A 13,271-nucleotide genomic window follows, 5' to 3' on the forward strand; every position below is an offset into this window, starting at 1 on the left:
TTTATATTGAAAATCAAATGTCCTTGGATGTTTCTAGGTCCTCTGATATAAATGTGGCATAGTGGAAAATTATATTTAGAAGATTACTTTTGATAGTTCAAGAAACTGGCCAGTTAGACCAAATTATCAACCTATAACTTGGATACAGATTTGTCTGTGGAACAAAGCCAGAAGGAATTCCCTTTGCTGGTTTGCCCCTTGGGATAGCTGGGTGTGGTTTATTTTCTTCTCTGACTGGAACAAAGATATGCAGGAAAATCTTCTTTTACAACTAAAATTCCTTGTTTTTACAAACAAGCTTAAGGAGAAAAAAAAAAAAAAGCAGCAGATCAAGCCTGGCTTAATTGTTTGCTTATATTGGTGCATATACTGGATTTTTTCCAGATTAACAAAACTAAAGCCACAGGGAAGATGTATGCAGTCGTATATTTAAGCTACTGGCTCACACACAGTATAATGGCTGAAAGTATATAAAAAATATGAAGGCGGAAGAAAAACAGTAAGCAGTTATGAGACATAACAAGTTTTCTTATTCTTTATTAGTTTAAAGGAAGCTGGAACCCGATAACAATACACCACATACGGTTCAGAACCAAACAAAGGCTGCTTAGTTATTTATTTTGCATTTGCTCCTTTTAGGAAGTGAGAAAAAACAGCTCTATTGGCACAAGTTTATTTTCTATTAAAATCCCCATAAATTAGAAAACCTCTCATAAAACAGTGGAAATGGAAAAAAAATTTTTTTCAGAAAAAACTTGAAGTATCCTAGTTTTCTATAGCGCGCTGGGTCATGTGATCAGTCTCATAAGGCCACTTAAAAACATAATTCAACCTCTGTATTCTTCTTTAGGATAATACATAATAGTGTCTTGCCCTCTGATGGAAATACATGAAAAATTTATACTTGCTCAGTTTTGAGCACTGAAAACACTTCTCCCTCCACCCCCGATTTGCTGTTTCTCATGTCCTGCATGAATAAAAGGATGCCGCTTAGAAACGAGGGCCTTGCTGCTATTGTATTTTTTCTAATTAAAATTCAGAGTATTAAACACAGTTGAGTACATCCAAGCATACATGACATACCGTTATCACATACCGGAAGCTCCAATCAAGAGCCCTGGGCGAAGCCCATTTCATAACATCATTAAGATTCATTGTACGCTGCTGTTCAGAAAGACTTTGTCAAAGCAGATAATAATGGCCTGTCAGAAGTGCGCAAACAGAAATTTATATTAAATTGTCCTTTCCCTCCTTTATTAGGATGGGAATCTACTTGCAGTTCCAGTACATGGGCTCAGAGGTTCAATAAAAAGGCTTCCAGGTTTTAAGATTGCAAAATATTACCAAAGTAAAGTATTTAAAAAAAAAAAAAGTTAAGTGAAAAATATTTGAGTAACTAGGTGGCGGTATAGTAATCAAGCATAACGACTTTATCAGAACAAAAGAAGGTGTATCTCAGGGGTGTGAAGGCAGTTTGAGTCGCAAGGCAGAGTGTTTAATTTGGAACAAGTCGAATAAAAGAATTGCTTTCTTTTCCTTGAGAACCTTTGGGACTCTTCATGTTATGTTATAATCTCAGAAAAGAAAGCTCGCTCATTAAATTTTTTTTTTTCCTTTTAAATCCTGCTGAGTGAACATGCCTGGGAGACAAACTTTACATGCTGGCTTCCTGAGTGTAGTCGTCAGTAGGATGTTATCTGTAGATTCGATGGTGAAAATTACTTCTTTAGACTCGATACTTTTCTTTGCCGTGTTCATTGATCACACATATGTGCTGAAACAATAAAGGATTTAAATGCATCAGCCTCTTAACAAAATATAATAAGTCCCCTACATATGAACGAGTTCCATTCCGAGTGCGTTCGTAAGTCCAATTTGTCCATAAGTCCAACGAAGTTAGCCTAGGTACCCAACTAACACAATCGGCTATATAGTACTGTACTGTGATAGGTTTATAATATGTTTGCATCTTGACTCTCCTTTGACCCTTTTTGGGTAGCAAGTATTGATTCTCCTTTGACCCTTTTTGGGTAGCAAGAAATGTGTCAGAAATATTTTGATGGCAAGCAACAGAAATGGTGTTGGGTGAACGTAAGCAAAAGGGGGGGTGTTATCAGTAGGGTACTGGGGTAGCTCGCAAAGGTAGAGGAAGAACAGAGCAATGAAGCAACTGGAAGGCAGAAACTGGGGTAGCTCCAGACCTCAGCCCACGGCTTAAGTCCAAAATCCCTTGGTCTCTGTGGCGTTTGGTTTAGGTTTCTAAATCCTAGGAGAGAGACACGGACTGGTCCATTTTGGGTAAGATGTTTACCTCCAGATCATTCAGCAACGATAGGGTCATACACTTGGGGGTCCATGTCTACAAGTTAAAATGATTTCTCCCAAAGGGGGAATATTATGAGCTACATGCTGCTGTAATTGGAAACTTCTAGATTTCAAGCACTGACACTAAACAGTTTATTGAATACTGCCTGTTAGTATGGTTGAGAGGAGACACAGTCGATGACGATGGAGAAAAATCAGTAACAAGCTATCTTTCTGCTTTTAACTTCCTTCTTTCCTTCATACAAAATAGAGACAATCATAATTGCTTCCAACAACCTAATACCTACCTTGCTGGGCAGTGGTGGAAATTCACTGGGATTACGAATGCCAAGTGCCCAGAATATTCCTGACACAGAAGACACTCATTAAATGGCAGCCATCATTACGGCTATCTCAAAAATTTGTTAAATTGATGTCATTGTTAAGTTCTTGTGAGAAGGGGGCTAGGGATTTGCATGCAAGACTTACGTTCAGATCTCTGAAGTATTCATTGTAATCTAAGGCATAACCCACCACAAATAAGTCTGGGATCTCAAATCCAGCATCTGAGCAGAGAGAGGGAGGAAAAAATAAAAGGAACACAATTTAAATAACATAAGTATAAAGCCACCATATGCTACTGTTGGCACTTAACCTATGACGACCTTCCATTAGGCAGAAGTAAGTGAGAAAAGTGACAGACAATGCATAGGATGAGCCCAGTAGGACCTGGACCAGAGTGACTCTACTCAGGGAGACAGGACGACCAGCAAACAGACAGTGAAAAATGACTGCACTTCCGGTAGACAGAGCTGAGCAAGGGCTCAGGCAGCCCCGTGGATATCAAGAAGTGTGCATGCGTCAGGCATGCAGCCCTGCTGTTCCAAAGCAAGCAGCATCCAATGATATCATGTCAAAGCATGAAGTGCAGTTCAAAGGTATTGGAAGGTATTCCAATGCTGTAATACATGAATAGGGGCACAGGCTGTTGCAATAGGAAGCCATCCTCCCACGGCACTCAGTGGCCTCGGCTGGTAAAGGGCTGGAAAGCAAAATCCGGGAGACAAGATGAGAGGAAAAGGGACTGTTCAGCCTGAGGAAGACAATGCTAAGGGTTACTCTAATGCTAGTCTTTGAGTCCATAATGCACATGATAGTAATTAGCTTTCTGTCTCCACTGAGGGCAGGATGGGAGTAAATGGATTTAAATGCAGTAGGAGATACTTAGGTTAAACAAAGGATGAATATATTGAAAGAAAGATGATTTTTATTGAAAAGAATTCTTAAGGAGCATACAGTAGCTCTTCTTCTTTAGGTCTTGAAACTATAGCCCAATGATTTTTCAAATTCTTTCCAGTATTGGGGAATCTTATGTTTATTACGGTATTGCAAACGAGAGATGTACTTGCTTACTTCTATGAAACAGTACTTTGGCATAGCCAGTGGACTTACAGCCCAGAGAAATGTATCTCCATCATTGACCATTCACCATCATTCTGGTCCTTCTGACCAAGGATGCTTCCACATGGAGAAACCAACCGGTTCTTGCTCACAGAAAGTGCTAGAGGTGAGGGACTTATTTTTCTAAGGATTCCATTATGTGTCACTGTTAGGAAGCCAATCTGATCCCTCCAAACTGTAGGTTTCTTGAGAAAAAATAATCAAAGAGAAGAAGCAGAGCAGAAGAAAAGATGTCAGAGGATATAAAAGGTGCCATTGAGCATAAAGGAAAAAGTCAATTAGGAGAAAGGACCAAAAAGTACAAAGCCTCAGAAATCTGGGAAGAAAGAGAGCACAGAGATTCTGAGCTAGCTAAAAGCATATTAGCAAATCCCAGGAACCCCTGGTTGTAAGGATGATGATAACTTTACAGCGTGCAATGCAATCCTTAAAACAGGCGTGGCAACTCAGACTGGGAAAAGTCAATTCAGAAGGCCAAATCTTCTGAGTAAAAGAACGTTGCGCTTCCCTGGTGGCTCAGTGGTTAAGAATCCGCCTGCCAATGCAGGGGACATGGGTTCAAGCCCTGGTCCAGGAAGATCCCACGTGCCGCGGAGCAACTAAGCCCATGTGCCACAACTACTGAGCCTGCGCTCTAGAGCCCACGAGCCACAACTACTGAGCCCACATGCTGCAACTACTGAAGCCTGCGTGCCTAGAGCCTGTGCTCCACAACAAGAGAAGCCACCGTGATGAGAAGCCTGCACACAGCAATGAAGAGTAGACCCCGCTCACCGCAACTAGAGAAAGCCGGCACGGCAATGAAGACCCAACGCAGCCATAAAGAAAAAAAAAGAACTTTGGATCAGGGACTTCCCTGGTGGCGCAGTCGTTAAGAATCTGCCTGCCAATGCAGGGGACACGGGTTCGAGCCCTGGTCCGGGAAGATCCCACATGCCACAGAGCAACTAAGCCTGTGCGCCACAACTACTGAGCCTGTGCTCTAGAGCCCACAAGCCACAACTACTGAAGCCCGTGCCCCTAGAGCCCATGCTCCACAACAAGAGAAGCCACCACAATGAGAAGCCCGCACACTGCAATGAAGACTAGCCCCCGCTCACTGCAACTAGAGAAACCCCATGTGCAGCAACGAAGACCCAACGCAGCCAAAAATAAATAAATAAAAATTAATTAAAAAAAAAAAAGAAAAGAAGAACACTGGATCAGTAGGACAGGAGAACAGCCAGGAATCAGAGTGACCTACCTCTAGCTGGTAAATGGCTGCAGTTCCTACCCTTATATTTGCAGGGCAAGAGTAAAAGCCATGATTGCAACCAGACTGCCTGGGTTCAATACTGACTCTACACTTACAGCTTTGTGACCTTGGCAAACTCTTTAACCTGGTTGTGTTCAATTTCCTCATCTGTAAAATGGGCACAGCAATAGCACTTACTTTAGAGGAATGTTGCAAGGATTAAATGTGTTAATCTCTGTGTAGCCTTTAGAACAGAGTCAGACACATCATAATCTCTTACTATGTCTGTGAGAATCTTTCTGTTTTGTAAATAAATTCATTTGCATCTTTTTTTTTTTAGATTCCACATATAAGCGATGTCATATGATATTTGTCTTTGTCTGGCTTACTTCACTCAGTATGATGATCTCTAGGTCCATCATGTTGCTGCAAATGGCATGGTTTCATTCTTTTTTATGGCTGAGTAATATTCCATTGTATGTATGTACCACATCTTCTTTATCCATTCATCTGTCGATGGGCATTTAGCTTGCTTCCATGTCTTGGCTATTGTAAATAGTGCTGCATGTACATTTTCAAATTATTGGAATATTTCAAATATTTTGAAATTATTTCAAAATATTTTCAAATTATAGTTTTCTCTGGATGTATGCCCGAGAGCGGGATTGCAGGATCATATGGTAACTCAAACTCACAGACATAGAAAACAAGCTTATGGTTACCAAAAGGGAAAGGGGAGGGGAGAGATGAATTAGGAGGTTGGGATTAACAGATACACACTACTATATATAAAAGAGAGACCCAACAAGGACCTACTGTATAGCACAGGGAACTATACTCAATACTTCATAATAACCCCTATAAGGAAAAAGAATCTAAAAAAGAATATATATATATATATACACACACACACACATATATATGTATAACTGAATCACTGTGCTGTACACCTGAAACTAAGACATTGTAAATCAACTATACTTCAATTTTTTAAAAATTTTAAAAATTAAAAAAATAAATCTCTTACTACTGTTAGCTGCTGTTATTTTATTAGTGCTGTTGCTGTGACTGACACAAGACATTTGTAACTAGTTGGATATGTCCGAAGTGCATGTCTTCCAACTTCAGTTGAAATCTTCTCTATACAGTATCTTACGTTATTTCCTTAGAAGATTTCTGTTTATTAACCTTGTTGGACCTTAACTCTATCCAGATTACATTCCCCAAGCCAGTATCTGGACAGGGACATGCTATTGGGTCTATCTGGCCAGAACTGACATTGTCTAGATTTAATACACCCCGCCTAGGAATGAAACTTGTTTTTAGAATAAAGAATCACTGGTTCAGTGTCACTGGCACATCACCCATCCATAGTGTGCTTCTCGTGCTTATGTTTGTTCAGCTTGCTGATGAGAACTGCAGCCAAATTATCCCAGAGGCTTGAGTGCAAATGTAAGTCATAAAACTCAGGCTGAAGTCTGCCTATGCAAGTGAAAAAAATATCGCCTCTAGTGTTAGAATAATAAATAATCAAGCAGCTTGTTTATCCTCTCTGGCATCAGAACTATTCGTATCCTGGGGAGGAGGGAGGAAAGTGCCTTAGATGAGCAAAGTCCTTCAGAACATGTGTCTGAACTCAAGTGTGAAGATGGTATCTAGAGATATTTGCTCTGTTAAGTCTCTGTGTTATTATACTTGTGTTTGCAGGTGGTGGAGCGGTGTCTCCTATTTCCCCATCTGCGCTAAAATTCAGGCTTGCTGAAGGTCAGCGCTGTGCGTTGTCCGCTCACAGCTCCTGGAGACAGTAGAACACCTCTCAACCTTCCCAGTGCCTCTCTGTGTCCAACTGGTGGGGACAGAGGCCAAGGCAGGAATCCTGTGCATCCAAGTCAGCCCAGGAGGGGGTCATGTCTCCCTCTACCCCCTGAAACCAATTTAGCTGAGTTCTTAGGAGTGAAGGTACTATGGAAAACCTAAAAATAAAAACTGTGTACACAACACAGTTCCTGCGAAAGATGCAAATTAGAAAATGAAAACCTCCGGTTGTAGAGGGTTCTATTGCTGGGGAGACCACAGACCATTTATGGGACCATCAAATCTTTATAGCTTCCATTTCACAAGAATGCCAACGAGGAAACCAAAGATTCTGAAATACAAAACACCACCACCAGCCAACAAAAACCCAAAAAACACTTACAGTCAGGTCTAAAGCCATCACTTCTAGGTGTTCTCTTCACCAACAAACTACCATTAAAAGAAAAAAAAAAAAAAAAGCTTTAGTGATCCAGATGAAATGTTTGTGAATTGCAAATAGAATTGAACATCATTAAAATATATATTTGAAACGTGCACTTTTTTCCCTCGGGCACATGGGGCATTAGCACAGCCCTCAAATTCCCTCCTGCGGCACCTCATCAGTGAGATTCTGGATAAAAGGAAGGGAGAGGGGCGCAGGCACTGGGGCTCTGCCAGCTGCTCCTGGAAACAACTAACAGAGGCATCGGAAAGAGGGGCTCAGACACACAGCAAAGCATGTCCTCTTCCCTTTCCTCTCTCTCAGGCTAGCGGTCAAATGGGCTGTTTGTTCAGTATGGTCAAACCACAACACTCCAGGGCAAAGGGTCAGTGGTTTGGAATTGACTGCACTCATTGGAAACAGCTTCCTGTGTTAGCATCCCTCTCGTGCTGGCCTGGAAAGACAGAAACAGCGATGATGTGAACGTGGCACTCACCTGGCTACCTTAATCCTGTTGGGCTTGTATTTCTCTATGCTACCGAGCAATGCCTTCATGGTCCTCCCGGTTCCGACAACATCCTTTGCAAAGAGGACAGACAAATTCAACCAAATGCCTTTGGGCTGCATTAAAAGGCATTTCATCCAGACAGATGATTCTAGTCCTTATTAATAATGCATCATAATTAGGACTGCCATCAAATTAGAGTAAAAGTAGGAGGCAGAGCCGGTTATATTTTTTAGACAGGTGCTTCTTTCTGGAAGCTGGGTTTGGGGGGGATATATTGGTGACTGTTTCCTCCTAGAATCCTTGAGCTGTGTTGAAAGGCTAAGTTCAGCCTCTGGAAAGCACGTGGGGCTCTTTATTGAGTGCATTTGGATTCGTGCACGCGCATTTAAGGACTAAATTTGGCCCTGAGGTTATGTAACACAACACAGGATGCATGAATTTTCATGGACTTGGGATGTACATCTGAATACGCCGAATGGATAAATGCCTCCCCCCTTGCTCTCCTCACTTAATAGGAGATTCTATGGCTGGGAAGTGAGATGTGTCTGGACAGCAGCTGGTGACAGCCTGTGAGTTCTGAGGGTGCGAGGCTGCCGTGAGCTGAGGCTCATCCCCGCTGATGAGCTGCTGCATAATTAGAGTAGAATGAGCAGCCGAAATGGATTGTCCGTGGGACAGAAATCAGCTGTCAGGAGCTGATTATCAAAACAACGGGTCTGAATTTAGCCAGGGTTGGGCAATGCATTTGGCTAGAGGGTCTCCTTCATGGGTTATGTCTGAGGCAGAACTGCAGATACATGTGGCACACTCAGGCAATTGTAACCAAAGCTTGAAAACAGCTTCCCTGAATTTTTGCCAGCTGATAAGACAGGCCTGCTGGGCTCCAGGACCCGTTCTTTCTTTCTTCTTTTTATTTTTTAAACAGAAAAACAAATTAAATTAAATTATAGAGTTCCCCTGGATAGCAAATTTTTAGATTAATTCTATTTATGATTTGGATGCCAAAGGGAGAATTATTCCAAGTCATTAGAGGACATTAGCAAGAACACTGAATTAAGGGTGAAGAGAATTCTAACCTTGGTTTTACTATTAAAAATGTTTGGTTCTGTGGGCTAGCTTTCTCTTCTGTGAAAATATCTGATTCACAAATAGGTATAAGAACCAATTTAGACATGGGTAGCATTAGATATAAAACTGGATAAAGTACCATGCAACTATTATTGCAAAGCTTCCATTCTCAGTTATTTCAAGCCAGTGATTCCAGTTGACTCCTATTCTGTAAATTTGAAGAGCCCTAAACACAGTGGGAATTCAATAAATCCTTGGCCAGTTTGATAACAGGTTCTATATTTCGAAACTCACCATTGGATTCTTTCAGCTTCCAAGTATGGATAAAGAAAAGTCAGCTTACCTCGACAATGAGGACATTCTGAAATAAAAAACAAGGCAAAACAAAAAACACAACTATTTAGAATATGAGGCAAATCTGGCTCATAAGATAAACACACAGTTTGCTGAGAGTTAGAATTTCACAATCAGCTTAGCTGGCCCTCTGCCGTCCATCTAACCCAAATGTTTGGAGGTAATCTAGGCTTCCAGATTCATTTTAACAGTCTTTCTGGAATTACTGAGTGCTGCAATATTGGTGTCTGTACAGGTACAGTCTTTTTATTCATTAAATCCATTAAAGAATCTTAATTTTATCATTAAAATATAAGATTATTTTGTCGTTTCTAAAATAGGTCATGCCCACAGTATCCCCCGTAGATCACACTGACAGAGAAGTCCCCTTGGTATCCTGAACACATTTGCTGTATTCTTAACCATCAACCCATCACAACTAGTTAGGGTGTGCGTTTTTAGTTTGATTGAGGCTTATCAACCATGCCTATTAACCAACCAGAATACTGGGAGAATACTTGGTTAATTTAATGTCCTAGTTCACAATCTCTTTTTGTTTCAATCTTATAATGAAAACGCTGTTTAAACTGTTAGTCTGCATTCTTGCCTAATTAAATAAAGTGCACTGCACGTAATTAAATCTGTTTTTTTGAAAGCTCAGAGCCTTGCAAAACAAGAGTCATCCTTGAAGTGATTAGTTTCAACTACAAGATATAGTGGTGGCTAGGAAGTGGGATGTGTATAGGCACAAATCCAGAGATATAGTGTCAAAATTAATTAAATACAATTAAAAAATCAAGGTAATGCATACACATGATGAAAATCAAATAGAAAAGTCTAAAGATTTTCTAGATGTTGATGCGTTTCTAACTGTTAACAGTATTTAAAAATGCTTATGTATTTTATATTAAAGTTATCATGACATTGCACATTTCGCATAGCCTAAGTATTAGCACCTCTAACAAAAATGGCAGTAATTTATTTCTTTTTTCATTTTTTCCATTTGATCGAGATATAATTGACATACTCCACTATGTTAGTTTAAGGTGTACAGCACGGTGGTTTGACTTAGATATACTGTGAAATGATTACTGCAATAAATTTAGTCAGCAGCCGTCCTCTCACGTAGATATGATACAAACAAAAAGCAAAAGAAGCAAAACCATCTTTTCTTTGTGATGAGGAGTCTTAGGGTTTATTCTTTTAATAACTTTTACATATATCGCTCAGTAGTGTTAACTAGAGCTACCATGCTGTATGCTACATATCTAGACTTATCTGACTTACAGCTGGAAGTTCGTGCTTTTTGACCGGCTTCCCCGGGCCCACACCCTTCATCTGGTAACCACAGATCTGACCTTTCTTCCTGTGAGTTTGGCTTTTGTTTTGTTTTATTTTGTTTTAGATTCCACATATAGGTAAGATGACACAGTATTTGTTTTTCTCTGTCCAACCTATTTCACTTAGCGTAACGTCTTCAAGGTTCATCCACATTGTTGAAAATGGCAGGATTTCCTTCGTTTTTTTTTAATGGCTTAGTAACATTCCACTGTATATGTATACCACACTTCTTTATTCGACAATAATTTCTTTTTTAAAAATCAATTATTTATTATTATTATTTTAAAATTATTTATTTTTGGCTGCATTGGGTCTTCGTTGCTGCGCGCGGGCTTTCTCTAGTTGCGGCGAGCAGGGGCTACTCTTCATTGCCGTGCGCGGGCCTCTCATTGCGGTGGCTTCTCTTGTTGCGGAGCACGTGCTCTAGGCGCACGGGCTTCAGTAGTTGTGGCACGTGGACTCAGTAGTTGTGGCTCGTGGGCTCTAGAGCGCATGCTCAGTAGTTGTGGTGAATGGGCTTAGTTGCTCCGCGGCATGTGGGATCTTCCCGGACTAGGGCTCGAACCCGTGTCCCCTGCATTGGCAGGCAGATTCTTAACCACTGCACCACCAGGGAAGCCCCTCAACAATAATTTCTTAATATCATATAAACCTAGTACATATTTAAATTTTCCCAGTTGTCCTTCAGATGGCTTTTGTTGTAGTCGGTTTGTCTAATCTAAGACCGTGCACTGGATCTTTAATCTCTTTTAATTTAGAATAGTCTGTAACAATACAAAGGACTTTCTGAGTTCTGCAGAGTACTAAAAAAGTAAAATTATTTAGCAGGCTCCTAAATGATGGGCATGGGAATACGAGTATAGAAAAACCACCTGCTCTTGAAAGGGAACTATGCAGAAAACTGGAGTTCTTTAGTGAGTTCTACAGAGCAGTCATTGCATATATATTTATTTTCCTTTAGAGAACATCAACAGTGTTTTCAAACTCTTTCATTAGTGGTATATGGATTGACTCCTGGATTTTTAGTGGCCTGCCTGTTGTGTGAAAAGCTCACCTCCAAATACAGCAATGCTTTTAGTACCTTTGGAAGATTGGCTCTGCCTTGCAAAACCCTCCTTGAGTAGAGAGAAAGTGACTACCCCAACTTTGGAAGCATTTTCAGTATTGTCCAAGAGAACTAATCTCTTTATACTTTAATGGACCAAGATTAGCTCCACAAGCTAAGAGACAACGACTAACTCATCTTTATATGATCAGCATATAACATGGAGACTGGTATGTAGTCGGGGCTCAGAAAACTGCCCGTGGAACAAATCAACAATTCCGACCTTCTTTCTTCCTCTAGTTCATTATACTTTTGACACATCCCCTCCATTTTTCTCCTTAAAGATGTATAATCCCTCCTTAACTGAGCTATTATTAATGTCTATTGCTTTTAATTTTCCTTTAAGAAATCTTCTAAAATCCCTATTTTCTTGACTGGGCAACCTTGGGAATTTTCCAGAACATACTGTGCCTCCCTTAAACACTTCCAATCTGCTAACTCCAATCACTGAATCTGAGATGTTCACCAGCCCCCATCTTAGTCATCTCATCACACCGAGCTCACTTCCTCCCAGAAAGCCAGTAAAATCTGTAGCTTGGGAACCGCAGGCAAAAATCCTATGGGGACTCTCCAGAGTGTGTCCTTTCTTTGCTATCGCATGATCCTGATCGAAGCTAATCCCGTCGGGTTTCCTAAAGAAAAAGAAAGGAAGGAAGAAAGAGAAGAAGAAAAGAAAGAAAGAAAGAGTTATGCAAATCTAAATGGTTTTCTTAAATAGGTTATTCCTTTCAGTCTTTCAAAATGCAAAATGATCAGCACCCCACGGTCTAATCCGCAGCAATGTATTTTTGCGGCTGTGGTCACACCCAGCAGAGGGATGATGGCAGGAATGATGGTGAGCTGAGCGCAGATGCTGAGTGTGCGCAGGAGTGTGAATATAAACCCCATGGAGAAAGGCACGCAGTCCAGCGTTTCACTTTATGTGATAATTCACAGAATTGCCAGAATCATCAGTTGGTGGGCATTTCCGTTATTGTTCTCAGCCTAGTCAGAGGCAATTTAAAAGGAATGATTTAAACAGTTAAGGCAGCCAAGGAGGAAACGCTGGCAGGTTCCGATGCTTCACTCTGGCATTTGGTTAGAAACTTATTCGGGGTGGGGTGGCGCGTCTCCTGAAATCTTGCACTTAACCTACACATCTGTGTTTTTCCATTGCTGGATTTGCGCCTGTTTCCATGCGTTTGGTTTTATTCCACCCTTTCAGAGATTTCTCTTGAACATGAATAAAATCGTCTTGCTTTGATGGATACACACATTTTATGAAGTGCCAGGATTAAATCAACTTTGAAAAAAATCAGCCAGAGAGCGCATTGTGCAGACAGCTTAAACACACCAAGTGAAATGCTTTTAATGCTGTGAGCTGAAGGGGCCGCTGAACTGAATCATTGAGGGCTCCCTGTATTCAACTGCCGTGACCTACTTAGAACCATGACGCAGCCAGCCTTTCTTGGGAGTTTTCTTCCTTTTGCTTTAAAAAAAAGAAAGGAGGAAGGGAGGGAGGGAGGGAGGGAGGGCGGAAGGAAGGAAGGGAGGGAGGGAGGGAGGAGGGAAGGAGGGAGGGAGGGAGGAAGGAGAGAGGACGAAGGGAGGGAGGAAGGGAGGGAGGGAAGGAGGGAGGGAGGAAAGAAGGAAGGAAGGAAGGAAGGAAGGAAGGAGAGAGAAAGGGAGGGAGGGAGGAAGG

The 13,271-nt window shown here is 41.1% G+C and overlaps 1 protein-coding gene across 7 annotated transcripts in view; it reads right to left on the reverse strand.

Moving 5' to 3' along the window:
• Positions 1–507: 507 nt before the first annotated feature.
• The window catches only part of PRTFDC1 (phosphoribosyl transferase domain containing 1), a 92,913-nt gene continuing 80,149 nt past the window's right edge, over positions 508–13,271 (reverse strand). For 6 of the 7 annotated variants that reach the window (XM_027121867.1, XM_027121865.1, XM_027121870.1 and 3 more), the window contains 6 exons: positions 9,155–9,172; positions 7,732–7,814; positions 7,197–7,243; positions 2,794–2,870; positions 2,613–2,671; positions 525–1,774 (listed from right to left, as the gene is read on the reverse strand). In XM_027121867.1, the coding sequence (XP_026977668.1) occupies positions 1,762–1,774; positions 2,613–2,671; positions 2,794–2,870; positions 7,197–7,243; positions 7,732–7,814; positions 9,155–9,172 (297 nt within the window). In that variant the 3' untranslated portion in view covers positions 525–1,761. Of the gene's footprint in view, positions 1,775–2,612; positions 2,672–2,793; positions 2,871–7,196; positions 7,244–7,731; positions 7,815–9,154; positions 9,173–13,271 lie in introns of all 7 variants that reach the window. The other variant, XM_027121864.1, reaches the window with a different exon arrangement.

This window comes from Aethalodelphis obliquidens, unplaced genomic scaffold (genome assembly GCF_003676395.1).
Source record: "Aethalodelphis obliquidens isolate GAN/ISIS:26980383/991018 unplaced genomic scaffold, ASM367639v1 scaffold23, whole genome shotgun sequence".
Taxonomy (NCBI): Eukaryota; Metazoa; Chordata; class Mammalia; order Artiodactyla; family Delphinidae; genus Aethalodelphis; species Aethalodelphis obliquidens.